This window comes from Syngnathus acus, chromosome 1, assembly GCF_901709675.1.
Source record: "Syngnathus acus chromosome 1, fSynAcu1.2, whole genome shotgun sequence".
Classification (NCBI taxonomy): Eukaryota; Metazoa; Chordata; class Actinopteri; order Syngnathiformes; family Syngnathidae; genus Syngnathus; species Syngnathus acus.
Window position 1 is genome coordinate 13,418,945 of NC_051087.1, and position 25,211 is coordinate 13,444,155.

Consider the following 25,211-nt stretch of genomic DNA (forward strand, 5'->3'; position numbering starts at 1 on the left):
AATGGTACCCCCCCCCCCCCCCCCCCCCCCACACACACACACACACACACACAACAAAGAACTCATTTAAGACAACATATGAAACAAATCAGCAAAATACATTTATTGACAAAAAAAAAACCTGTATTCATCGGTTGTTTTAATTTTAAACACAAAAGTATCAAAATACTTTACAGGGATTTCATCTGAATATTGTCAATTCATTTTTTTATCACTTCCTTCAGGCAATTACACTGTACAATGACAATAGGCTTGTCATTACGATTGGGTGCTCATTTAATTCTTTTTTTTGCCAGGGAACAATGCATTTAAAATCATGCATAGTAATAACTTTGTATTTAACGATATATTTGATAAATCAAACCACTGCATTTTATGCATTTCTGATTCCAACAAGTAACTTGCTTTCCATCAAACCTCATTGTGAGACGGTTGCTCGAATGTTGTTACACTGAAGATACACAGTACGACATTCACAACATGGATTATGTTGGTTAACCCAAATTCAAAGCTTTAAAAAAAAAAAAAAAGTCTTCCACAAAAAATATACAACTCATAATCAACACAAAATAGTTTTGGGCTTACACTGCCCCAGTGCAACATGGGAAAGGAAAAAAATGTTTTTTCCACACCTCCCTTCCTTGGACATTGTCTTCTCAGGACATACTGTACTTGGTAAAATTATAGACGTCCCACTTTTAATATTGAAATGTTGGCTCATCTTTTTTTTTTTTAAATAAAATCAACATAAACATTCCCGTTGTGTCATTGCTACAGTATTTAATCACCTCATAGTGAGCTGTTTAACTTGCTTTCTGACATCTACAGACAACACTAGGTAGCACTCAAGATGTCACACGATATTCAAAATTGAAGAGGTGAGGAACCAGACCCTTGACAATTGCTACAGGGGAAAAAAAAGAAGAGAAAAACACAAAAAAACAAAAAGAGGAAAATCCCATCTGTGATGGTAAATCACTGAATATGGGAGCTACAGAATGGAAGCATCACATGTCAAGAAGAAGCTTTCCAACAGCCATGAATGAGAGCGCCCGTAAGGATCACCTGCACCTCATTTCACCATCTTCTGAGCAGGTATCACCACAAATAACACACCATTTTGACAGCGTTTTCATTATATTGTAGTTTACATCCTTTGCTTGGACACCACTGTGCAGGGTTTCAATTTAGTACTTTTCTCTCGCCTCACAAACAAAAAAATATTGTAGCCAAACACAAAAAAGATAGTAAAGAAAGACAGTATAGTTATGACTATCAGGCTATTCACATATTTCATTTCATGAAACTGGTTACTTATAAAATGTATAAATTGGCTTATGATGAGTGCCATCTACCCCTAATAAAAAGACTACCAAAGAGGGAGTGCGATTGAGCCCTTGAGCTCAACCTTTTCTCTGTATGTTTAGCATCGTTAAGGCATTATCTATCCAGTATTGCTAAAAGAACAGCGAGTTAGCTGACGTGAAAAAAAAACATGTTGAACAAAAATATACTGTACTGTATGTACAAAACAACTGAGTGCCAATTCTCATTAAAAACAAAGTCTACATAGCTACTAACATGACAAGTGCAAACTTATTCAGGAAAAGAAATTCTAACTTCCAAATGTTTGGTTTCATCCTCTTAATCTCCACAGCAACTAGAAAGATATAAAGGTCTCTGGTTTTGAATAGAAGCAAGTACACACTAATGCCAGTTGTACGGAGGAACAACACACTATTTTGAATATTTAGACATCAGTAAATAACTACAAAATGGCTAATGACAAGATTTTCTGTGGCATTTTATATTCAGTATAGGTAGTAAAAGGAGTTCACACAAAATGGAAGCCACACATCAGTGTAGAAAAACACGGCAGAAAATTTGAGGTAATATACCTAGATTAACATTGAAATGCAACTGACCACATTTTGTCTTTGTTGTTGTGACGTTTGGCTTGTACCGTCAGTAATCAGCACAGCAAGTCTCTCGCATGGTATAAAATAAAATGTAAGCAAGTGCCTGGAAGAAATGTGGGTGCAGTGATCACAAAGGGAAGACAACATTTCCAGGAAGACAAATGGGTGATGTGGCTCACATGTGGATGGAATTAATGTCATTCATTTCCAAGAGTCTAAATATGGAAAAATCTATGGAAAGGATTCATTAAGGGTCAGTGCTTGAGATTATGCTTCAACCCAAAAACCAAGACCACACCTGTTAGGACGAGTAAGGTGTCCACGTAAGCAGGCCCGTTGGTCGAGCTAATAAAATTAGTGCAATTTAAGAAGAGACCACAGTACTCATGATCTCTGAAAAGCTGCCAGTATACAAACTATTAAAGAACTTCCGATAAATCAACTTCCATACACAAAAACCTCACCCCCCCCAAGTCCATCCTGTTGTACGGTACATTCATTTAAGACGACAAGAGTAAAAATGACGTCCTCATGTCATGTGAGTTGACCTCAGTTATTCCTCGAGGAATATCTTCATTTAAGATGGTGTAGTATCACTGGGGACTTCATCCATTCTTGTCTCCACCCTTCTCACCTGCAGCCTGAAAATTGACAATGTTAAAAAAACGTATCAATGATGATTGACCACTTGCAGAATCACTCACAGGCTTGTGAAGGACGCCCTCCTGTCGACCAAAAAGGTTTCCCCCCTGGTTGCCCTGCAGAGGGCAGGAAGTGGCTGAGGCCAGCAGGTTGGCAGACTGGGCCAATAAGGGGGAGTTCGGCGCAGACGTGAGGGCTCCTGCCAGTGTGAGGCGCTGCAGCTCCCTCTGTCTCTGCTGCTGAAGCATCTGGCAAATAACTGTTCTCTGCTCCTAAGAAGACAGGATCGGAAAGTTTGTTGGGTTGATCAAAAACGGATCCAATGACAATTCCCGCAGGGCTTGTCAAGGTCACTCAGAGAAGATAAGCAACTTCCCTTAAGTATCCATTATACAATACTTTCTAAAAAATGCATTTTCTATTTCTCCCATGGAATTGAAGATTTGCTGTTTCCTGTCATTTGACTTCATCAGGGATTGTTTATAACAAAGACCATTGTCAAACATAAGCATGTCCCATATATAAAACAGGACAAAAAGCCACAGTTTGATGAATAACTTTGGAGAATGAATGAAAGAATCACTGTTCATAACCTTTATGGACAGAATTTCTAAGCGCAGCCAAGGCATTGAGGGTGTCTGATTTCGTGGCCCCAGTTTTGCATCTCTGCTTCTTCCAGATGATGTGGTACTGTTGGCTTCAACAAGCCGCCATCTCCAAGTCGCACTGGAGTGATTCGCAGCCGTGTATAGCGGTTGGGATCAAAATCAGCACCTCCAAATCGACCATGGTCCTCAGTCGGAAAAGGGTGCCGACCCCTGCCCTGCCCTAAGTGGAGGAGCTTTTTCATGAGTGAGGGGAAGATAGAAAGGCGCATTGGTGCAGCGTCGGCTGTGATGCAGGCTTTTATCAGTCTGTTCTGGTGAAGAAGGAGCTCAGTCAACAGGTGAAACTCTCAATTTATGGTCAATCTGCGCTTTTACGGTCATCTATGTCACCAGATGTAGGTCATGACCGAAAGAACAAGATCCCAGATACAAGCGTGCCCTGGGGACAACCCAGGAGATGTAGGGGAGAGTATGTCTCCCGGCTTGCGAGGGATTGCCTTGGCATTCAAAAAGCTGGGGACAGGGTAGTCTGATCTTCTCTGTGAAACCTGCTGCCGCTGCAACCCGACTCCAGACAAGTGGGAGGGGGATCAACCAGTCGGAAAAAAAATGTTGCAGGAAATAGTGTATATGAGTAACATGCAACTTTTGTTTTTTTATGTAGCTGACATCCGAGAGTGGGACTGAGAGCAGGACGGAATAGGAATTATTTCCACAGGGGGCAGGAAGGGACAGAATTTTTTTTACTATGGTAAGGGACTGGATGAAAATGCACTCCCGTGTCAGCCGCCAACACTCTACCTAGGACACACTGGAGAGACTATGGCCAGGAAACGCCTCGCGATACCCTTGCAAGAGCTTGATTAGAGTGAAGTCAGACTTCCCTTCTAACGTTGATGCCTTAGCGACCTGACTCCGGATTAATCAAACAAATTGAATAGATAGAATTAAGACATTACAGGAGTGAAGTTCTGTGATGTGAGGAACTGCTGAAGTTGTTGCTGCTGCTCCAGAAGGATCTGTTTGTGCTGCTCTGATAGAAGTGAAGACCTGAAAGATGGACAAGAAAACAAAACCATTAGTCAGATTTACATGTTACTAACTAAAGATACTAACATCTTGATGGTTGGGGTGATATGGGACCAACAAAAGCTTGCTTTGCTATTTAGTCATTTTAGTTACGTACGAGCTCGCAGTCTTTGGAAGCTGAAAGCTCTGTGCCAATGTCTGGGGGTTGAGGGGAGGCGGCTGGGGGCGCAGAGCAGGGAGCGTCGACTGGGCGGCACTCTGGACAGGAGAATTTATCACCCCGTTTAAACCGCTGAGTGTCCCATTCATCAGCTGAGGACTTCCTGAAAGAGATGCAAGTAGCCCGCCCGCCACAGGCTGAGTGGAGCTGCCAGCCTGATTGATTTGCCCCAAACTGTCACCTGAACCTCGCCCATTCAACAGGGATTGACTCAAGGAGGCGGGGCTTTGTTGAGGGGGAGGAGTACTCTGGAAGGAGAGGGAAGAGCTACTGCGAGAAGGACTACCAGAGTGGAGGTCCTGGGAGGATAGAAACAGAAACAAAGTGAAATTTTAGGTTTTTCTTCTCGAGTTCACTTTTGGGGTTTTATTTTGATGTGTGCAGTAGCTCGAAGCAGCCAGCGCCCTCATCATTACCATCCAAGCGGGAAAGGGCAAGACTGAATTTGTTAATATATTGGGAGAAAAGACAGGTTCTCACCTCAGAGGAGGTAACAAAGGAAGTGTCATTAAGGAAACTGCTCTTCGACAGGGGACTCTTATTGGTGATTAGGGGGTCTGAGAAAAGAGAGGCAGAGTCAAAGGCCATTTCATTCATTCGTCCATCCATCTATTTTCACTCCCGCTTGTCTTCATTTGGGTCAAAAGTGAACTGGAGCCTATTCCAGCTGATTTTGGGCGAGAGGTAGGGGACACCCTGGACTGCTTGGCAGCCAGTTGCAGGGCAGATAGCCATTCACGCGCTCATCCACACTTATGGACAATGTGGGGTCTTAATTAGCTTAACGTGCGTGTTTTTAGAATGGGGGAGCAAGCCACGGTACTCGAGGAAAAACACCCATGCAAGCATAGAAATACCATGCAAAGGCCACAACGCCAACATTCGAAATAGGGACCTCTCGATTTGAGACCATTTTTTAGAATTAATTCAAAAAAGAAAATTGTGCAATTCTGTTTAAAAATGCACCATGCACATGATGCAGAGGTAAGATGATGAGGGACGAACAAAGAAAGATATCCAAATCTGACCTTGACTTGAAGACAGGAAGTTCATCCGGGTTGCAGTGTGCAAAGAGCCTTGGACAGAATGACCATGAGGAAAAGGTACGGCAAGCTCTGTGTTGAGCAATTGCAGACGTTCTCTTTTGGCTGTTAGACTGAGAATCTGATCCTGGAGCCGTTGGTTCTCCTGCTGCAGCGAGTGAAGTGACTGGAGCATGTCTACAACTGTCAAAGAGAGAAAACAATCCATATCACTGAGAAATCCTTTGTTTTGCTGACATTATGTGACACAAAATGGACTAAGATGTTTAAGTGTGAGACAAGCAGGGAGCCCAGTCGATGACATGGTCCAATAATCATTATTTCAATGATAAATGTTTCTGTTATTTTGTTTATTTATCGATGAATCCAATTATATTCAAACATGTTTTAATTTTCGTCCCCTTATTTGAAAACAGGATATTGTGACATGCAAATTTATAGAAATAATAATTCATTCAGACAGTTTTTGTTCATAATGTCAGAAAATGAGAATTTCTTTTTAATTGTTTAAATGAAGGCAAATGTTTTAATATGATTCAACACAAAGATACTTTCACGAGTAACCACATCAATTGGAAAATATTTACTGTTGAGAAGCTGACAACTTGAAGCTTTGGACAATTTTAAATTAAAAAAGTTATCTAAATAATTAATGATCAAATTAATTAATTAATTAATTATCAAAACTAATTGATTAGTTGTCGATTCATCAATTAAGTGCTGCATCTCTAATCCAACATGAGGATGAAATAATTTTATGCGGTTTCATTTTCACCATGAATCAAAATCTCGACTCAGATGAACTTAAAATCTGTTATCTATGACTGAGTGACATAACTCCAAATACAGTAATGATTCGATGTAAATCGAAAGAATGCACACGAAAATTCTTTGCTTTGTAAATTCAAACTAAAATTTGGGTGATAACATCTTTACAAAGCTTGTCGCACATACTAAATTATGAGTTGGGTGTGAGAGCTGGATGTGAATTCCAGGATTTCTCAAGGGTATAGTGGAGTCAATTTTGTAAATGTATTGTTAAGGTGATTTCAGTTTTCTTGAAAACCAACACTTTTTCTTCTAATAAACATTTGGAATGGCAAGAATGACGTTACTCACTGTTGACGCCAATCTCTCCGTTGCTATGTTTCTCCAACAGGAGCTCAATGTGAGCGCTTGCCTGGGGGATGTTCTCAGGACATGCTTGAACTCCTGCACCTAAACCATCTCTCTGGTCAAAAAGAAGAGGAAGGGAGCTCATAGGAGACCTGTGTGTGATGGAGAGAGCAAGAGGGTCAGGTTTCATTTGTTACTTGGGTTGTTAACCTGTTATTAATTACCAGTAGGGCCCGACCGATTAATCGTTCTGCCGATTATATCGGCCGATGATAGCTCTTTTCAAAATAATTGTTGATTTGTCCATTTATTCTATTAGTCTCTCATAAAAAAAGTACATACATGCGGAATGGCATCTGAGTGGTGCAGAATGGTGTCTTTATCCTAAGTAGAGTTGTTACTTCATTTAACCCAGGGGTTTTTAACTGGTTTTGTCCAAGAGATCACCATTATAACCAAGAAGCAACTCGGGGACCACTGCTTTGGTGGAATATTTTTTTCATTTTGCATCAAAGGAGGATAGACCTATACAGGCTATTTATTTGCATCTGTATGTCTATTTTGGGAATCTCAGTTACATTTGACATAATTTGGATGGGTAAATGATTCACAAAATTAGCTGGAAAATAAATCAAGTCTAAATAATACATCAATTTTATTGTTAAAAATGTTAGTTATTTTCCATTTCCAAGTTTGCGGACCACCTGCATTACTGCCACAGACCAAAATTTCTGATTTAACCCTCAAGTCTTCTCAGTAACCCATCAGAGACAACTTCAGCCAGGTCTATTTACAATGGTGGACTGAACTAAGCATTTCAACAGGTAGCACATGTGAAATAAACAGTGACTCAACATGTCTCCCATTTTAGTTTAACTCTATCATGTGTGCTTGGCAACGCGTACTTTTTTTGTCCAGTTTTGTTTATGCTGTATTGCTCAGGTTTTAAAGTTGTTCCACTTGTACAGTAACCTAGCCCCAATTTCAAGATTCAAGAGTTTTTATTCGCCATGTTTGAGCGTGCCAAACAAGGAATTTGACTTTGGTAAATCACAGCCTCTGTTCAACATTTAGGTGACTAACAACACTCAGGACACGTGAAAAATGGCAAATATTCTCAAACATCCCCTGATCTTAAACTCTCAAGAGGGCAAGGAAAAACTCAAAACTCCAGCTAGGGGAAATGAGAAACCTTGAGAAGAGACCACAGATGGGAGGGTCCCTCTTCCAGGATGACCAGGCTGCAATGGATGCAGAGGACACAGAGTACAAACAGTGTCGACAATTCAAAAAAGGTGTGGAGAGCAGGATGTTATTGCACAGTAATGACTCTGAGACTCTAAGAGTGGTGTGAGTTCATCAGAGCAACAGCCTGGGGGAAGAAGCTGTCTCTGTGTCTTCTTCCTAAAGGTCTAAAATTTGCAGCAGCAAGTACAGTACCAGAGGTATTTCATTTATAAATTACTGTATTTTTTTTAATTAAATAATTTCCAGAGTGCCACAGTGACGCACTGGTGAGCATGTCCGGCCCACAATTCAGAGGTGCTGGGTTCGACTCTGGTTTGCATGTTCTCCCCATGCCTGCGTGGGAGAAATCCGGGTATTCCAGTTTCCACTCATATTCAAAAACATGCCGATTGGCCACTCCCAATTGTTTGTAAGTGTGATTGTGAGTGTGAATGATTGTCTATGTGTGCCCTGTGATTGTATATTCCCAAGTTTAATGCTTTTATTTACTTGTTTTTTGCATTATTTTGTCCCTAACTTTCTCAGTTTAAAAATTAAACAAACACTGAAGGGCAAAGTATTGTATAACAGTCAAATGTTATCTATCTAATTCATACATTTGTTGGAAGTGAATAAATAAAATAATATATTCGCTATGTATTCTTCGAATTAATCAGCCGATTAATCGGTAATGTTTTTTTTCTTCTTTCAAATATAGGCATCGGCCTAAAAAAAATTATATTGGTCGGGTCATAATTTACAGTCTACACATATTACTTCTCTTATAATCTGATCATAATTGTAAAAAAAAAAAAAAACCCAGCTGAGACCAAAAGACGTACTGTGAGGAAAGACTTTCCCTTGGCGAGTTTCCTTGACATGGGAAGCGACAGTCATCAACGTCTGACTCTATGAAAGGGAACAACATGTCAAAATTTATTGTGCCAGTAATATTAAACAACTCAAAGTGGTGTGATGTTTTTATTTTTTTTACTGTTTGTGACATAATAGACGGAGGATATCCAAATCTGTAAATAGTAAGAGTAAACATGTCTGATTTGTGAAATGATAGAATTTCTTTTGATTTCTGCCTCATACCTGGTAGCGAGGTTGGGGCTTGACTCAGTAGTGGTGGCAGTGTCGAGAGACCGCTGATGAAAGGTTGCGTGGAAGTCACACTGTAGGAGCTGCTCGAACCATGATGCATCTAGAAGTTCATTTTAAAAAGGAAGACAAGTGTGGAGATATAAAGTTAAAAATAAGGGTAAAGAATGTTTCTATTTCAAGTTAAATGAGGTTAAAAAAACTCTAATTCACTTTTCATTCTGAACCCACTTTTTGAATATAAAATGACTGTTAATCTCTTTGTATTGCACCAAATAATAAAGATAATAATATCTGGATGAATGTAGAAGTGTAAAGACCTGTGGGTTTGAAGCAGCTTTGCTTGATGGGAGAGAGAGTGAGAGAGCGTGGGAAGGGAGGAGTCCTGATGAGAGAGAGGTGCTACACATGCCCCCAGCCAAGGACAAGGAGGTGCTACACACCCCACCACCCAGAGAGACAGAGGTGCTGCAGATGCCACCGCCCAGTGAAAGAGGATTCTTAAGACTGGAATAGATACCTGAGCAAGGGAGGCAGAATGATCATAAAAAAAAAAAAGAGCTGTATGTTTCTGTAGCGTCAAAAAAGATAAGCATTTTCAATGTCCAGATTTGACAGTAATACAACACTGCTCAACTAATTTTTACTGACTCTTTAAATCAGAGATAACTAAACTTTTCTGAATGAATTCTTTGTGTTTATTCCGAACCTGCCAATTTGCAGCAAGTACAGTACCAGAGGTATTTCATTTATAAATTGCTGTATTTTTTAAAAATTAAATAATAATAATAATAATAATAATAATAAATGTTCAGCAACAGGTGGATTTTTTTTCTGAAACTGTTAAATACTAAAATACAGGGCTAAATATGTATTGTGTGACTTTTAAATATATCAAACTTAAAATGAAAATATCTCAAAACCCTGATGTGGCCGACTCACATTGTAGTATAGGGCAGTAAAAGACTCAAGTAAGACATGTCTTGCCATCTTGTGGTAATTGGTGATAATACAACTTAAAACTAAAGTCAACACGTGCATATTGGCAGTTTGGCACAGAGTCGTGCGTTTGCAGATTTTATTTTATTTTAAATATTTCTTTTATATTTTTGTGTTTTTCTGGTTTTTATTTCAGGATTTTTTTTAATTTTTTTTTTTTTAAATCATGTATTTTTTAAAAGCAATCACTCAAGCTAGCACTTCAGTGTGGTTGCCAGTTGCCCATCCCTACTCTAGGTAATCTAATGCAAGTGAAATGATTGTAACTGCAAGAGCAACACTTGATACAGAGCTACCTTAAGCTAATTATAATGTTTAAATCTATGCCGGTTGCTGGTGTTAGAATAAAATTCTCATGTACTTAACATAACTGTCAGGTCTACATAATATCAGTGGCAGATTTGGAGATACTTTTTCGGTAAAGACACCTAATGTATGAATCTCCTTTTTTAATTGACTTTTATTTGTGTATGCTTTCATATTCTTGATCTTGTTTGTCTCGGCCAGCAATCCGAGTCTCAACATCCAGTTAATTGTTTTGAAGACAGTCAGGCAGAACACAAACTTCTGTTAGTTAGACGGAAGGATTCTTTCGGTGTTCTATAGATAAACTGCTATTGTGGCATTTACCAAGCATTTTCTGCCAAGGTGCAAACGACTATGCAAATGTGAATGCATGCACAGGAAACTTGAGGGAAGCCACACACACCCACTCACCCGAGCCAAGCAGCGAGTTGCCACGGCTTGTGGAGAAACTGCCAGCTGAGGAGGACGAGAATGACGAAGAGGAAGCGGTGGTGGGCAGTGAGGGGGGGAAAGTGAGGTGTGGAGCCGACATTGGGCTCGGGTAGTGTGAGGAGGTGAAGACTGGTGGTGGAGGTGGCGGGGCAGTGTTGTGGTGATGGTGATGATGAGTGTCCTCTTTCCTCTCTCGGTTTTTGCTTCCCCGAGGTCGGCCTGGACCATGGCGACTCTTTTTGTTGCCACGGTGCCTTCTCTCTTGGGACAGGGGTGGCGGGCTAATTTTACCCTCCAGTTCCGCTTCTTCTGGGATAGGTGGTGTGCTCAATTGAGACAACTTACACAAAGACTTAGAAGGTTTGTAGTCTCCCGAAGAGGAGATCTTGCGAATCTTGCTGCTACTACCCAGCACTGACGTGGAGGTGATACGCATGATGGATCCAAAAGTTGAAATTGTGACTTTGTTCTCAAAAGGACTTGAGTTTCCCTCAGACCGATCGTGACCCTGTGACCCCGCGAGAGGGCCCTCGACAGGAGTCAACTCGGGCGGTTCATGATAATTGCGATCTTCATCTTCCTGCTCATCCTCATCTTTATCTCCCCCTTTATCACCGCCCTCTTCGGCCCCCTGGACAGCTGACCTCCTGTGACGCTCTTTGCGATCCTCGCCACTGTGGTCACCGCCTCCTCGCTCACGGTCACGCTCCAGACGGGAAGAGGAGGAAAACTGGTGGGAATCTTGAGCTGAAGATAGAGCTCCACCTTCATGAGCAAGACAGAGCCGATTAAACAAAGTCCTTCTCTTCAAGCTGCCCGATGCCTGAACATTTTATTCTTGCTCAGTGCAATACCTGGATTGAATGGACTTGAGGAACAGGAAGAGGAGCCACTCTTCGCAGTGCTTCCCGTTTTCTTACTGTGGTGACCATGACTATGCGAAATCAGCTTCTTGGACTTTGCCTCATTGTCTTTGGAACTGTGGTGACTGGAAGAAACCTATTCCAACACACACATGCACACAAAAATGATTGTAAATGTTAATTGTATTGAAGAGACTCTCTGATGGTTTTTTCAGGTCCAATATGGATTATTATTATTGTCAAGAACACAAATTACGGCTGATACTCATTTTAAATAAAAGGTAAAATATTTGCATAAAAATAAATAAATACAAACTCCAAATCTTAACTTTGTTGAAATCTCACTAAGCAGAGACAATAGATAATATAAGAGACAATGTTTGTTTTACAATCCTAACAAATGGTTCAGGGAGCATCTCAGCATGTCTTAAAAAGTTACATGAAAACTTACAGTAAATAGCTCCCGAAAGGTTTCTACAATAAACAGTTTTTCAAAATTTTTAAATACTGTAACTGAAATGTTAAAAACTTTACTTGTCTTGATTTTTTTATTTCAGTCAAACAAAGAGCGTCCCCAGGGCCAACAACCTCTCTTGCAAAGTTAACTGATCATTTTAATAAGATGTAAGTTAACACAGTGTATCATTGAACTCTTATCAGCAGTCAGGTTTTTAATAAAGTCCAATACTGATGCCCGTACATTGACCCGGCTGATCAATTGCTTAGGCCAATAATCAGTCAAACCCTATTGTACTATATCCAACAACTCTCCCATTAACCCCGCTCTTCATACCATGTCTATACTGCTGGGCATCACTGAAGGGACCAGGTTGTCAGAGGACTTCTTGTGGCGCTCTTTTTGACGAATCTTGTCCTTGTGACTCTGAAAAGACATTACATAGGGTTTACACTTCCCGCTAGGGCTGCCACAAACGACTGTTTTGCTGGTCACCAATATAGTAGTCTTGATTAATTGACTAATCAGATCATAGTATGAAAATGTCAGCATATCGCAACACCCAGCAGCTTCTCCTTTGTACTGCAACTGTCATTAGATTACAGCTTGAAGGGATGTGAAAATTAAAAATGAAGACAATCAGGATGATAGTACGTACATTCAACTTTCATTAAAAACTTGCAGCTTGTACCCGCATTCTTGGCATGTTTATAAATGGTGCAACTGAAACTGAAAGCAATATGTGGCTTTAACATTTTTAGCTGAAAATATTAAGTTAATTTTAAAAGAAACCAAAAATTATAGACTATGCATAGTTGCACGATGAATTATATACCTATAAATACAACCAGGTATCAAGCATTTTTTCATGTGAAAGATGAGTGAGATCAGGAAAAGAAAACTTGTGCCAGACGTATCCGGAAAATCCACTTTTTTTGCTTTTATATTCATTCTATTGTGTACTTGGAGTCTCTAAGATTATAGAAAAGTGTAATCTATCCTTCTAGGTGTTGCAGAGATATTTTTATGATCTCTTTGTTGGGCTATTTTTTACTCCGCTCAGTTTTTTCCTTTTTCTATTAGTAGTTTTTTTCTCCATTACATTGCATCCGTTGGGGCGGGACTACCAAACAAGGTAATGGGTGTGGCCAAACGGTTTCTTAAATCCACCATCTTTATTACACAGAGACTTTTGTAGTCCAAACAACTCAAGGATGCCAAAGTGGAGAGATCAAAATGTTCTGTTGTTTGATGCATCAATCCACACAACTCATTGCACCATCCTCCAGCATCAGAACCTCAAATTTCATTTTTCAAGCAGTGTTCCCACATCTGTGGGCAAAGTCCTGCTTGTTCAAGGACGAGTGTTTCAGAAATCTTTCGTCAGTTTCGAGAAGGATTCACCGAAAGACTTTGTTTCGTTGATGGTTCAGTTCCATCAATCTATGGAAACGACGGACACAGTAAAGCGGTAAGCTTGAGATGACAGAAAATAATAAACTGTATTTCACTTTGACATTATTACGTATCTATGATGCACTCGTTTCATAGCGTTAGTGTCAGTCTTTCTGCTGATTTTAGAGCTGTGCGCTCTATGTTTTCACTTCTTGTGGGTGTATTTTGAGTAGTTGTAACAGATGAATTGCATATTCTTGGGGAATACAATAATGTGTCGGATGCATTTGTTAGCTTCTCGCTAATGCTAGCATTAGCTTACTGGTTAACTTGACTGCAATGCTTGTTTACAAGATGTGTTCATAAATATTGTGAGGGGATTTATTTTATGTGTTATATATGTATGGATAAGTCTTCTGCCGTTGACATCTTTTAATCAATCAAAAAGTTTGCGCCGCAAGTAAACGCTACCTCGGCTAAAAAACTACAAATATGTCAGACCGGAAAGGGAGGTGCACATCTTGCGGCCTGGAGGGAGTGGAGTGTCAAGTAAACCATTTGCATTTAAAGAGACCACACCAAAACGGCTTGCTCTGAGCCGCACCTCAGAACAAGTAGAAAAGAGGGACCTGTGATGCTATCAAAACGAGGAATTCAGACAAAAGGATCACTATTCCACTCTATATAAACTGAATGAGTAAAACTTAAAACGGAAGAATTTATAAATGTGATATGTAAGCTTTAAAAAATTTTCTTTGAATCACTAGCACCCATCCATCATCTCAACTGCTTATCCCCGTCGAGGGTCAATAAAGCATCAAATAAATAAACATGTAAAGAAACAAGACATTGACTATTTAATTAGCCTTCGCTGACCAAGTCACGACAGCCCTACTTCTCACTTGCGTAAAATGGTACAAATGAGTAAACAAAAATTGGCCAGTGTAATTTGGTTATCAAATGAATGAATGAGTCATTTGTTTACCTTCCTCTGCCGATGGTGGTGGTGTTTGTCCTGTGATGGAGACGTAGAGCGCCCCCGGGAGTGACTGAAGGCACTACTTGCATTTTCACTGGAACGGCGTTTCTTCTGCTGTAAATAAGTAAACGTTATGGAATAAACGACACGAAACATGACCCGCTTCAGACATTTTTTTTATATATTTGACACTTTTTAGCTTTTTTGATATTTGAAATATCTTCATTTATCTAATCCTAAACTTGAACATGGGTGTTTAAGTACCGTATTTTCCATACCATAACGCGCTTCGGGTTAAAAGGCGATTCAATTGCGGGGTCTGTTTTGTATTTAATTCACACATCGGGCACACCGGGCGCATGAATGCCATGACTTACGGTAAAAAAAAAAAAAAAGTCACAGGAGCAAAACACAGAGTTCGGTTGTACTTTATTCTATTATTCAATATTGTACTGTACTCACATTATTGTTAATTGATATTCATATGCAAATCCATCCTCAACTTCTATATCCAAATTGAACGGTTGGGCAACTTCACCATTAGACATGACAAGTTCCCTCTCGTCATTGTCTCGGCACACCTTCGGTTTTTGAGAAAATTAAAGGCTTTTAAGTGCGCCTTATGGTGCGGAAAATACGGCATATGAATAACATGGCAAATAATTTCAACTAAGCATTTACAATTTTTGTATTTGAATGAAAAACTACATGAACGGGCGCACACAGTAACAACGGCTGGACCTCGTACCATTTTGTTGTAGTGATGCTTGCAGTAGCCACAATATTTGACATTGTCAGCTTCTGGGCCTTCCTCCTCACACAGCAGGCCTGCCATCTGAGCGCTTAACAGCATCATCCAATGAAGAGACAAGCAGCTATGTTTAAATCCACACAATACCATACACGTATTTCCTCATAACATACCATTGACAAGAAATTGAGTGTTGAATCGACCCATCTTTTGCAGAAGAAATAGCTACAAATTTGTTACTAACTAGTTCAAGCATCAATCGATCATTAGAATATTATTACTGAACATTTGTTGCAATGTAAGGGTAACTGCGTTTTCAAGAGAATCGTGACATGGCATATGAATATATCTTTCTTGGAGTCACAAGTACACACATGCTCATTCATGATCACCTACCAGGTGACATGGAAAGCCTGTCTGCAGCCCTGTCTGTTACAGGCCATGCATGCTCCACATGCAGCCTTGCTCTCTCTGCCATGGTCCTCACAAATGTAACATGTCTGGGGATGATAAAGAGAGTGGACAAGTAAGACCTTTTAAAATTCATTCAAGCATTCTAGAGTGAAGGAACACGATGCTTTTCAATATGTAGATATATTCCAAAGCTTTTCCAGTTTGTTGTGCACTGCTTTGTACCATTAAACTTTGGGCTGAAACTGAAAAATGCACAAGGACACATCAAAAAAAGTTTCTTTTGCAACAGCATTCTGTTCCACTAGTACTATAACCAACTGATCATAGTGGAAAGAGATAAACAAAGAGCACTGAAATGCTATGCAATGTAGTGCTAGGATATGTGTGCTTTCTGTTTTCCTTCTACGGGCAGGTAGTTTTCACTTTGTCTTGGCCACAGTGAGTGGGGGACAAGAGTAGGGTGAATGAGGCAGAGAAACAGGTGCAGAACAAAGGAACGGCAGGCCCTTTACCTTTTAGCCTCTGCCTCTGTTTCACCCTTTGTCCCGCCAATCTCTCGGTCTTGCTCCTACCCAGCACAACCCCGCATGGCTCGCTCGTCAATTTCACGCATTATAGATTCCGTGAGACTGTCATAAAAATGACCACATCATTATGTGGTTGATTCAGTGCTTTGAATACTTCCAGTGTCGACGTAACATTTGGCCCCCTCATTTGGTCCCTGTGCCCAGTACAAAAGTGGGGAGGCTTGATAATGGCTCAATATTCCTGCCTTGAGCAGGCTTTGTAGAAGGGGAGTTTGTTCACCCTCAAAGGACATCGACTTTGAAACGGAAGAAGACTGCAAACAGAATCACGGCCACCTTGCAAGAGTAAGAGTGGCTTCTCACGTTTTCACCATCAATCTAATGCTGTTGAGGAATGTGGGCTGCAATCTATGGCTGAATGGCTCTGACAGGAGAAACCTGCATGCAATTTACTAGAGCTGACATAGTAATATGAAACCGGCCCTCCAACACTCCAATGTGTACATTTACTTACAAACACAGAGCCAGTCTAAGCATCTATCCAGAAAAGATATTGATTACTCTGTTAAGCGCGAAGTTTTATAGGGCTAATTTGAATGGATGCTGGGCAATGCTTTATTCTTAGACCAGCCATTAAAAACAATGAGTCAAAAACAAAGGCAGTCGTATGACTTGACATGCTTGTATTGAAGTAAGAAACTCAAATACAGAAACTATGATGGAATTGTTAAGTTGTGTACACTGAAGATTTGTTGTTAGCCTTAGTCTGAGTTACAGAACATCAGCAATAAGAGCTAGTGCATTTTGCGGGAGCAGCAGGGGTCGCGGCATGCCGTTCGTCACTTCCGCTTATGCCACGGCATTTCGGCAGCTCTGCGTCACTTCTGCTTGTGCCGCGGCCTGTCGCGAGCAGCTTTTGTTGAGGCGAAAACCTGCTTCCTCCGCTTCTTAGTTATGCAACAAGGGGGTGGATGATGAGCCTTTCATGCAAATCGAGGCTTGCTTATTGATGCTGCGCTTAATATTTCGGTCCAAACAATATGGCACTTGTATTGGTATCGATTTGAAAAAAAAGTGGTAACGAACAGCTCTAAAATCATTTTCAAAAGAAGAATGCTTCATAAAATGTCATGAGTTGAGTACGTGCCTACAATATACAGAATGGAATTTTTAATGGATTGAATGGACAAATAATTATGTACAGTACACTGAAAATGCCCCTTTTTACAATAGACCGGTCTTACTGAGACTTTACTCACAGAGTTTGCGAGGACGTACTCTTCTTGAGATTTAGAAACGGCTTAGGTATTGTATTGCTCATGGCTTTCAAAAAGAGTTTTGGACGATGAGCTTTTGCGAAGTTAAAACGTTTGTGACGTCATTTGACTGCAGCTTGATTGCAGCTGTGAACGCCATTTTAAGGAACGACATCCTAACACATCAGCATTTTTTAGCATAATAAATTATCGACTGAACATAATTTTATGACGTGCTGTGGTGTTGATGTGAGTGTGGAACATATAGTATGATAGCTTGGCGTGAGCAAAACTTGAAAAGAGGACAGTCGGCTGCTATCTGGAGCCAACTTGAACCAAGTGGTTCTTGGAAACTCAAGCAAGATGCTGATTCTTTTTTTCCCCCCAAAACACTTGTCATTTTGACAAGGGTGTGGGATTCCGCCAGCCAGCCAAGATATATATAAAATAAGAGTACATACTGTCTTCAATAGTATAGTACCGTATTTTCCGCCCTAAAAGGCGCACCGGGTTATAAGGCGCACCTTCAATGAACGGCCCATTTTAAAACTTTGTCCATATATAAGGCGCACCGGCTTATAAGGCGCATAAAATAGAAGCTATACTGCATCAAACTGAGGTTGACTAGGGTTGCGGTATGCATCCACTAGCCAATAACCAACGAGCCCTCTGTAAACAATCGCGTTTCTCAAACGATCTCCTATAAAATGATCAGAACTGACTAAAGTTCGATCTAACGCATTGGTACTACTTACCTATGTTTCCCTTCCATATCGATCCGTAGATTTACTCGAAACATTAACAGAGCAGCCTATTTTGACATGAAATAGCCTGGTACGTATAGCAGCTATCGCAATAGCATTAGCCATCCGCAAAGTCTCACGAGCCTCAGCGAAGTGTAAACAATCGCGTTTCTCAAACGATCTCCTATAAAATGATCGGAACTGACTAAAGTTCGATCCAACGCATTGGTACTACTTACCTATGTTTCCCTTCCATATCGATCCGTAGATTTACTCGAAACATTAACAGAGCAGCCTATTTTGACATGAAATAGCCTGGTACGTATAGCAGCTATCGCAATAGCATTAGCCATCCGCAAAGTCTCACGAGCCTCACCTCGCAATCTCCCATGAGCCTCAGCAAAGTGTAAACAATCGCGTTTCTCAAACGATCTCCTATAAAATGATCGGAACTGACTAAAGTTCGATCCAACGCATTGGTACTACTTACCTATGTTTCCCTTCCATATCGATCCGTAGATTTACTCGAAACATTAACAGAGCAGCCTATTTTGACATGAAATAGCCTGGTACGTATAGCAGCTATCGCAATAGCATTAGCCATCCGCAAAGTCTCACGAGCCTCACCTCGCAATCTCCCATGAGCCTCAGCAAAGTGTAAACAATCGCGTTTCTCAAACGATCTCCTATAAAATGATCGGAACTGACTAAAGTTCGATCCAACGCATTGGTACTACTTACCTATGTTTCCCTTCCATATCGATCCGTAGATTTACTCGAAACATTAACAGAGCAGCCTATTTTGACATGAAATAGCCTGGTACGTATAGCAGCTATCGCAATAGCATTAGCCATCCGCAAAGTCTCACGAGCCTCACCTCGCAATCTCCCATGAGCCTCAGCAAAGTGTAAACAATCGCGTTTCTCAAACGATCTCCTATAAAATGATCGGAACTGACTAAAGTTCGATCTAACGCATTGGTACTACTTACCTATGTTTCCCTTCCATATCGATCCGTAGATTTACTAGAAACATTAACAGAGCAGCCTATTTTGACATGAAATAGCCTGGTACGTATAGCAGCTATCGCAATAGCATTAGCCATCCGCAAAGTCTCACGAGCCTCACCTCGCAATCTCCCATGAGCCTCAGCAAAGTGTAAACAATCGCGTTTCTCAAACGATCTCCTATAAAATGATCGGAACTGACTAAAGTTCGATCCAACGCATTGGTACTACTTACCTATGTTTCCCTTCCATATCGATCCGTAGATTTACTCGAAACATTAACAGAGCAGCCTATTTTGACATGAAATAGCCTGGTACGTATAGCAGCTATCGCAATAGCATTAGCCATCCGCAAAGTCTCACGAGCCTCACCTCGCAATCTCCCATGAGCCTCAGCAAAGTGTAAACAATCGCGTTTCTCAAACGATCTCCTATAAAATGATCGGAACTGACTAAAGTTCGATCTAACGCATTGGTACTACTTACCTATGTTTCCCTTCCATATCGATCCGTAGATTTACTCGAAACATTAACAGAGCAGCCTATTTTGACATGAAATAGCCTGGTACGTATAGCAGCTATCGCAATAGCATTAGCCATCCGCAAAGTCTCACGAGCCTCACCTCGCAATCTCCCATGAGCCTCAGCAAAGTGTAAACAATCGCGTTTCTCAAACGATCTCCTATAAAATGATCGGAACTGACTAAAGTTCGATCCAACGCATTGGTACTACTTACCTATGTTTCCCTTCCATATCGATCCGTAGATTTACTCGAAACATTAACAGAGCAGCCTATTTTGACATGAAATAGCCTGGTACGTATAGCAGCTATCGCAATAGCATTAGCCATCCGCAAAGTCTCACGAGCCTCACCTCGCAATCTCCCATGAGCCTCAGCAAAGTGTAAACAATCGCGTTTCTCAAACGATCTCCTATAAAATGATCGGAACTGACTAAAGTTCGATCTAACGCATTGGTACTACTTACCTATGTTTCCCTTCCATATCGATCCGTAGATTTACTCGAAACATTAACAGAGCAGCCTATTTTGACAGGAAATAGCCTCGCGGGTACAACAGCTATTCGGTGACGCCCCCTGACTACAGTTGCCGTAATGCTGGGAAGCGATGCGACCTTGTAATTTATTAGTCGTACTAAAACGTACTGAAACATTTTGGCAGAGCACTGTGTACAACCAGTATGGATCAACAAATTCATCAGTTGATCCATATATAAGGCGCACTGGCCTATAAGGCGCACTGTCGGCTTTTGAGAAAATTTTAGGTTTTTAGGTGCGCCTTTTAGGGCGGAAAATACGGTACATTCCTTTGTCCACGCTGGCTTTCCCACGAATCTGGTATCCAGTTTTGCCGCTAAATAGACACCAAGACATGGGGGTGTGTCCATTTTGGCGATGTTCCAAGGGTTATTTACAAATTGCTACAAAACAGATTGGTATTATTGGAAATGACTGCCAATTTCATTTTCTTGAGTAAAAATATACAAAATGAGCTTGTTAGTGAAAAATGGACCATCTGGACGCTATAGATCCTGTGATTAACGAGCCTGTGTTTAGAGCCACGCTCAGACACGGGTCACCGCATTTGGAGCCAGGCCCAGGGATGCAGCTTGATGGTGAAGGTCTGGCAGCATTGTTTGAACTTATGGGACCTGGACTGGCAGGCTGGGGTGGGAGGTCCCCTTTTTAGCTCATTCACTGCCATTCACAGCTATAAAAGTCAAAGATTCATTTAACTCGGCTGGCGATGAATGAGTTAATAATACTAGACGAATATTATTTGTAATTTGATCAAATTTGTTCTTTCAGACAGGTATCATATTGGTAGCTCTCACTTTCAAAAAGGTTGGTGACCCCTGATTTAGAGAAAGCCTACAACAATGTGTTTCAGTACCTTTATGTAGCGCTCATGTGGAACATACTGTAGGATGATGGGTTCCATGGTGAGGACGTTGGCAAACTGCACCTCAGGTATGTAGAGAGCACAAACAACGTGAGCCCAACCTGATGGTGACAACAACACAAGATTTAGAGCATAAAGTCTGTTTATCGAAGAACATCTGCTTTTAAGGTCGCATCTTAATTCTAACTGAGCCCCATATTTACCTCCGCTGTCTGTCCTCTTGAGAGCGCCATCTTTGTGGGGGCATAACTCACACCTCTATGGAAACACATCAGAGAACCCGGCTTACTCATTCACTGTGATCTCAGAGTGGGAAGGGAAACACTTATGTTGTGTGTTGCTAGACTCACCACTCTCGCTGCCCTCTCCTGTGATTCACACTTACGACAAAACCACGGGCCGGTGGGAACTTGGACGATGCCATAGCATGCTGAGGCACATACACAAATTGAAAGTCATTTCAGTAATATTAAAGCAGCTCACAAAAAAAAGTAATCTTAAGGTATTCTTAAGGTATACTCCAGGCTGTTAGGATCCTGAACTCTCTCAACCCCTCCACCCTCGGCTGCATAACGTCCTGGCCTTTTGGGGCACGTTGGCTGCCTTGCACTACTCCTCCTGTACTTTTGCGCTATATTCTGACTGTCTGCTGTATGCACAATTGCTCCATTTCAACCATGTTGCTCTTATTTATTTATTTATTTATTATTCATTGCTCTTATTATTCATTGTATGTGCCTTCTTGTTTCTACTTTTTGTATTGTTTACTTGAATGTTTTGTTGTCCGTGGACCTATATAATATATATATATACGTGTATATATATATATATACATATATATACGTATGTCTTGTCACCGTGGGATAGTAGGAAACGCAATTTCGATCTCTTTGTGTGTCTTGACATGTGAAGAAATTGACAATAAAGCAGACTTTGACTTTATACTAAGCAAGGTAAGACCAGTCAGTGTGCATAAAAGACAGAACCCCCTCAAGTGCAGGCAAATTGTCAAAAGAACCACATGCCACCATAGGCCTTGTGTATGAAATTATGTCCTGTATAAATAAATTTGCCCGGCCTTGACTAGACTGAAAGGTGCAGCGACCATCTGCCTAAACCAGTTAAATAGCAGTTCATTACAAGTGTAAAAACTGGTGTAAAAAATGTTAACATGTATGGATTTCCACAGCATCCTTTCATTTTTTCAGAATTTGGGTCTAAATTAGCTGACTTTGGGCAAAAGCAAGCATAGACTCTGGACCGATTACCATAACGTTGAAGTGTACATGATTGACAAACTTGTGTTTGTTCATTTACATTTTTTTCTTCATGCACACAGAAATGTTAACTCTACATCTCAGAACCGTGAGGCACACAAGCCTATGACCAACCTAGAATTACAATTCTAAATTCTCTATGACTAAGAATGGGTCAAATAAAGTGTTGAAACTGGTTTTCATAGCACTTTACTACAGCACATCATCTTTACCTCAAGGAAATGTTTCCTTGTCGACCAAAACGTTAAGGCATATGGACACAAGGCTACTGGGGTTTGGCCGACATGTTATTTCATTCTATTGAGTTGAACGTGCACGACAAGACCAGGAGGCTCACGCACGCGCCAGCACACACCCACGGTATGCCATAAGGGGGCCATGCAGGCTCGCTTGTCACCTTGCTTGGCCCTGTATGCTGGTGAGGAGACAACAAATAGCCCCCCCCCCCCCCCCCCCCAACACACACGCACTTGCACGCACGCACACGTACGCACGTAGGCTCAAGCCAACGATCCGCCCGCCTCCAGCCGCCGGCTCGGACGTCACAGCTGTCCACTACTTCCACGCTAACAACGGCTAACGTTACCTTGATGTACCGCGACGTTGCAGCCGTGTCCATCACAGTAAACGAGTGGATTCTCAGCCCAGCCTCGCTCGTCGGAACACACGCAGCAACCACCAACCATTTCCCGCATGCTGCTCCCATACGAAGAAATGTGTTTCCCCTTCCCTGCAGCGGCGCAGACTTCGTTTTAGGCCCGTCAAGGGGTCGTCCCGCTCTTTAGCACCGCACTGGGCATAGTCGTGGGCCGTGTAGTCGTGCGCGGTACTGGCGCAATCTCGGCGTAAGGTTTGTGGTGGTGCCGCTGCTACGTTTTTTCCGTGATGTCCTCCCAGTCCCCATAGAGGCGATGCAGTGCGCATGCTCACATCGGATCCTCCGGGTCGGGAGAAATGTCACAGCTAAGGTAGCAGTGGCACATTATTCTTCTTACTCACACGTCTTTGGCCCCGCAATTTCTGTTCTCCCACAACGCAGTTCTTCGTGGATTTATGATCAATGACCGTGTACGCGTGTACTGTTTAAGCTAATTTATGATCACAACATCGAGACATGTGGACAGGGGCATTAAAACCGCTGGATGGGTTACTTTCTAAATCACGTATCAACAGCGCTATCTGCAGGATTCGAACAAAAACCACAAGGCCCTGCCGCGCGATATATGTTTTATACCTTTGTTTACTTTGTTTGTGTATCAGCCATTAACAATAATCATAATAACAATTATTATTATTATTAATGGCTGATACTATATTATACACTGCTCAAAAAAATTAAAGGAACACTTTGAAAACACATCAGATTTCAATGGTGAATTTTTATGGGGGGGATATCTATACTGATATGGACAGTTTAATGTCTCAGGAACAAAAGGATGCCACATCTTATGATGGAAATAAAAGTTTTCAGCCTACAGAGGGCTCAGTATACAGACATCCCAAAAATCAAAGTGAAAAAATGATATGGCAGGCTCGTCCTTTTTGCCCAAATTCAATTTCTGCAACTCGAAATTCTTTTCAATATCTTGTGTGGCCCCCACGAGCTTGTATGCATGCTTGACAACGTCGCGGCATGCTCCTAATGAGACGACCGATGGTGTCTTGTGAGATGTCCTCCCAGATCTGTCTAAGGGCATCAGTGAGCTCCTGTAAAGTCTGAGGAGCAACCTGGCGGCGTATGATGGACCGAAACATTATGTCCCAGAGGTGTTCTATCGGGTTTAGATCAGGTGATCGTGAGTGCCATTCAATTGTGTCAATTCCTTCATCCTCCGGATACTGTCTGCATACTCTTGCCACAACAGGCCGGGCATTGTTGTGGATCAGGAGGAACCCAGGACCTACTGCACCAGTGTAGGGTCTGACCATGGGTGCAAGGATTTCATCCCGATACCTAATGGCAGTCAGACTGCCGTTCTCTAGCCTGTAGAGGTCTGTTCGTCCCTCCATGGAAATGCCTCCCCAGACCATCACTGACCCATTACCGAACCGGTCATGCTGAATGATGTTGCAGGCAGCATCGCGCTCTGCTTGGCTTCTCCAGACCCTTTCACGTCTATCACAGGTGCTCAGGGTAAACCTGCTCTCATCTGTGAAAAGCACAGGGCGCCAGTGGCGGACTTGCCAATTCTGGTGTTCTATGGCAAATGCCAATCGAGCTCCACAGTGCTGAGCAATGAGCACAGGAAACACTACAGGACGTCATGCCCTGAGGCCACCCTCGTGAAGTCTGTTTCTGACTGTTTGGGCAGAGACATTCACACCAGTAGCCTGCTGGAGGTCATTCTGTAGGGCTCGGGCAGTGCTCAACCTGTTCCTCCTAGCACAAAGCAGCAGATATCGGTCCTGCTGATGGAATGAGGACCGTCTACGGCCCTGTCCAGCTCTCCTAGAGTAACTGCCTGTCTCCTGGAATCTCCTCCATGCTCTGGAGATTGTCCTGGGAGACACATCAAATCTTCTTGCAACAGCACGCATGGATGTGCCATCCTGGAGGAGTGGGACAATCTGCGCAACTTCAGGAGGGTTAAGAAATCGCCTCATGCTCCTATTCGTGATAATGACTAGCTAAAACCAACACTTGTGGAAAAACTGTTAAAAAAGATCAAGAGGAGGAACTTGAAATGGCCTCCACCTGCAAAAGCAGTCCTGTTTTGGGGACCATCTCGTTGTTGCCCCTCTAGTGCACCCGTTGTTAATTCCATCAACACCAATGCAGCTGAAACTGATTAACAATGCCCTCTGCCATGTACCTGACCAAAACCTTATCAGAAAAGTCTAATTGAATTCATGCCATACCCTGATAAAAAACTGTTCCTTTAATTTTTTTGAGCAGTGTATATAATAATAATAATAATAATAATAATAATAATTATTATTATAATTATAATAATAATAATAATAATAATATTA

At 41.5% G+C, this 25,211-nt stretch overlaps 1 protein-coding gene across 2 annotated transcripts; it reads right to left on the reverse strand.

The window, feature by feature from the left end:
• Positions 1-79: 79 nt before the first annotated feature.
• LOC119127498 (protein AF-17-like) lies at positions 80-23,298 on the reverse strand. 2 transcript variants are annotated; one of them, XM_037259466.1, is made up of 20 exons: positions 22,825-23,298; positions 21,312-21,391; positions 21,165-21,219; positions 20,953-21,062; positions 15,487-15,590; positions 15,088-15,181; positions 14,346-14,450; positions 12,302-12,391; positions 11,500-11,644; positions 10,625-11,410; positions 9,229-9,428; positions 8,903-9,011; positions 8,647-8,713; positions 6,581-6,729; positions 5,447-5,644; positions 4,899-4,975; positions 4,356-4,717; positions 4,129-4,219; positions 2,624-2,833; positions 80-2,560 (listed from the first exon to the last, which is right to left on the reverse strand). In XM_037259466.1, exons 1-20 carry the CDS (start codon positions 22,931-22,933, stop codon positions 2,525-2,527), a joined length of 3,177 nt encoding a protein of 1,058 aa, XP_037115361.1. In that variant the 5' UTR covers positions 22,934-23,298; the 3' UTR covers positions 80-2,524. The 2 variants fall into 2 exon arrangements, with proteins under 2 accessions (XP_037115361.1, XP_037115352.1); XM_037259457.1 differs by having other exon boundaries at positions 14,346-14,453; positions 22,825-23,296.
• Between the last annotated feature and the right edge of the window lie 1,913 nt (positions 23,299-25,211).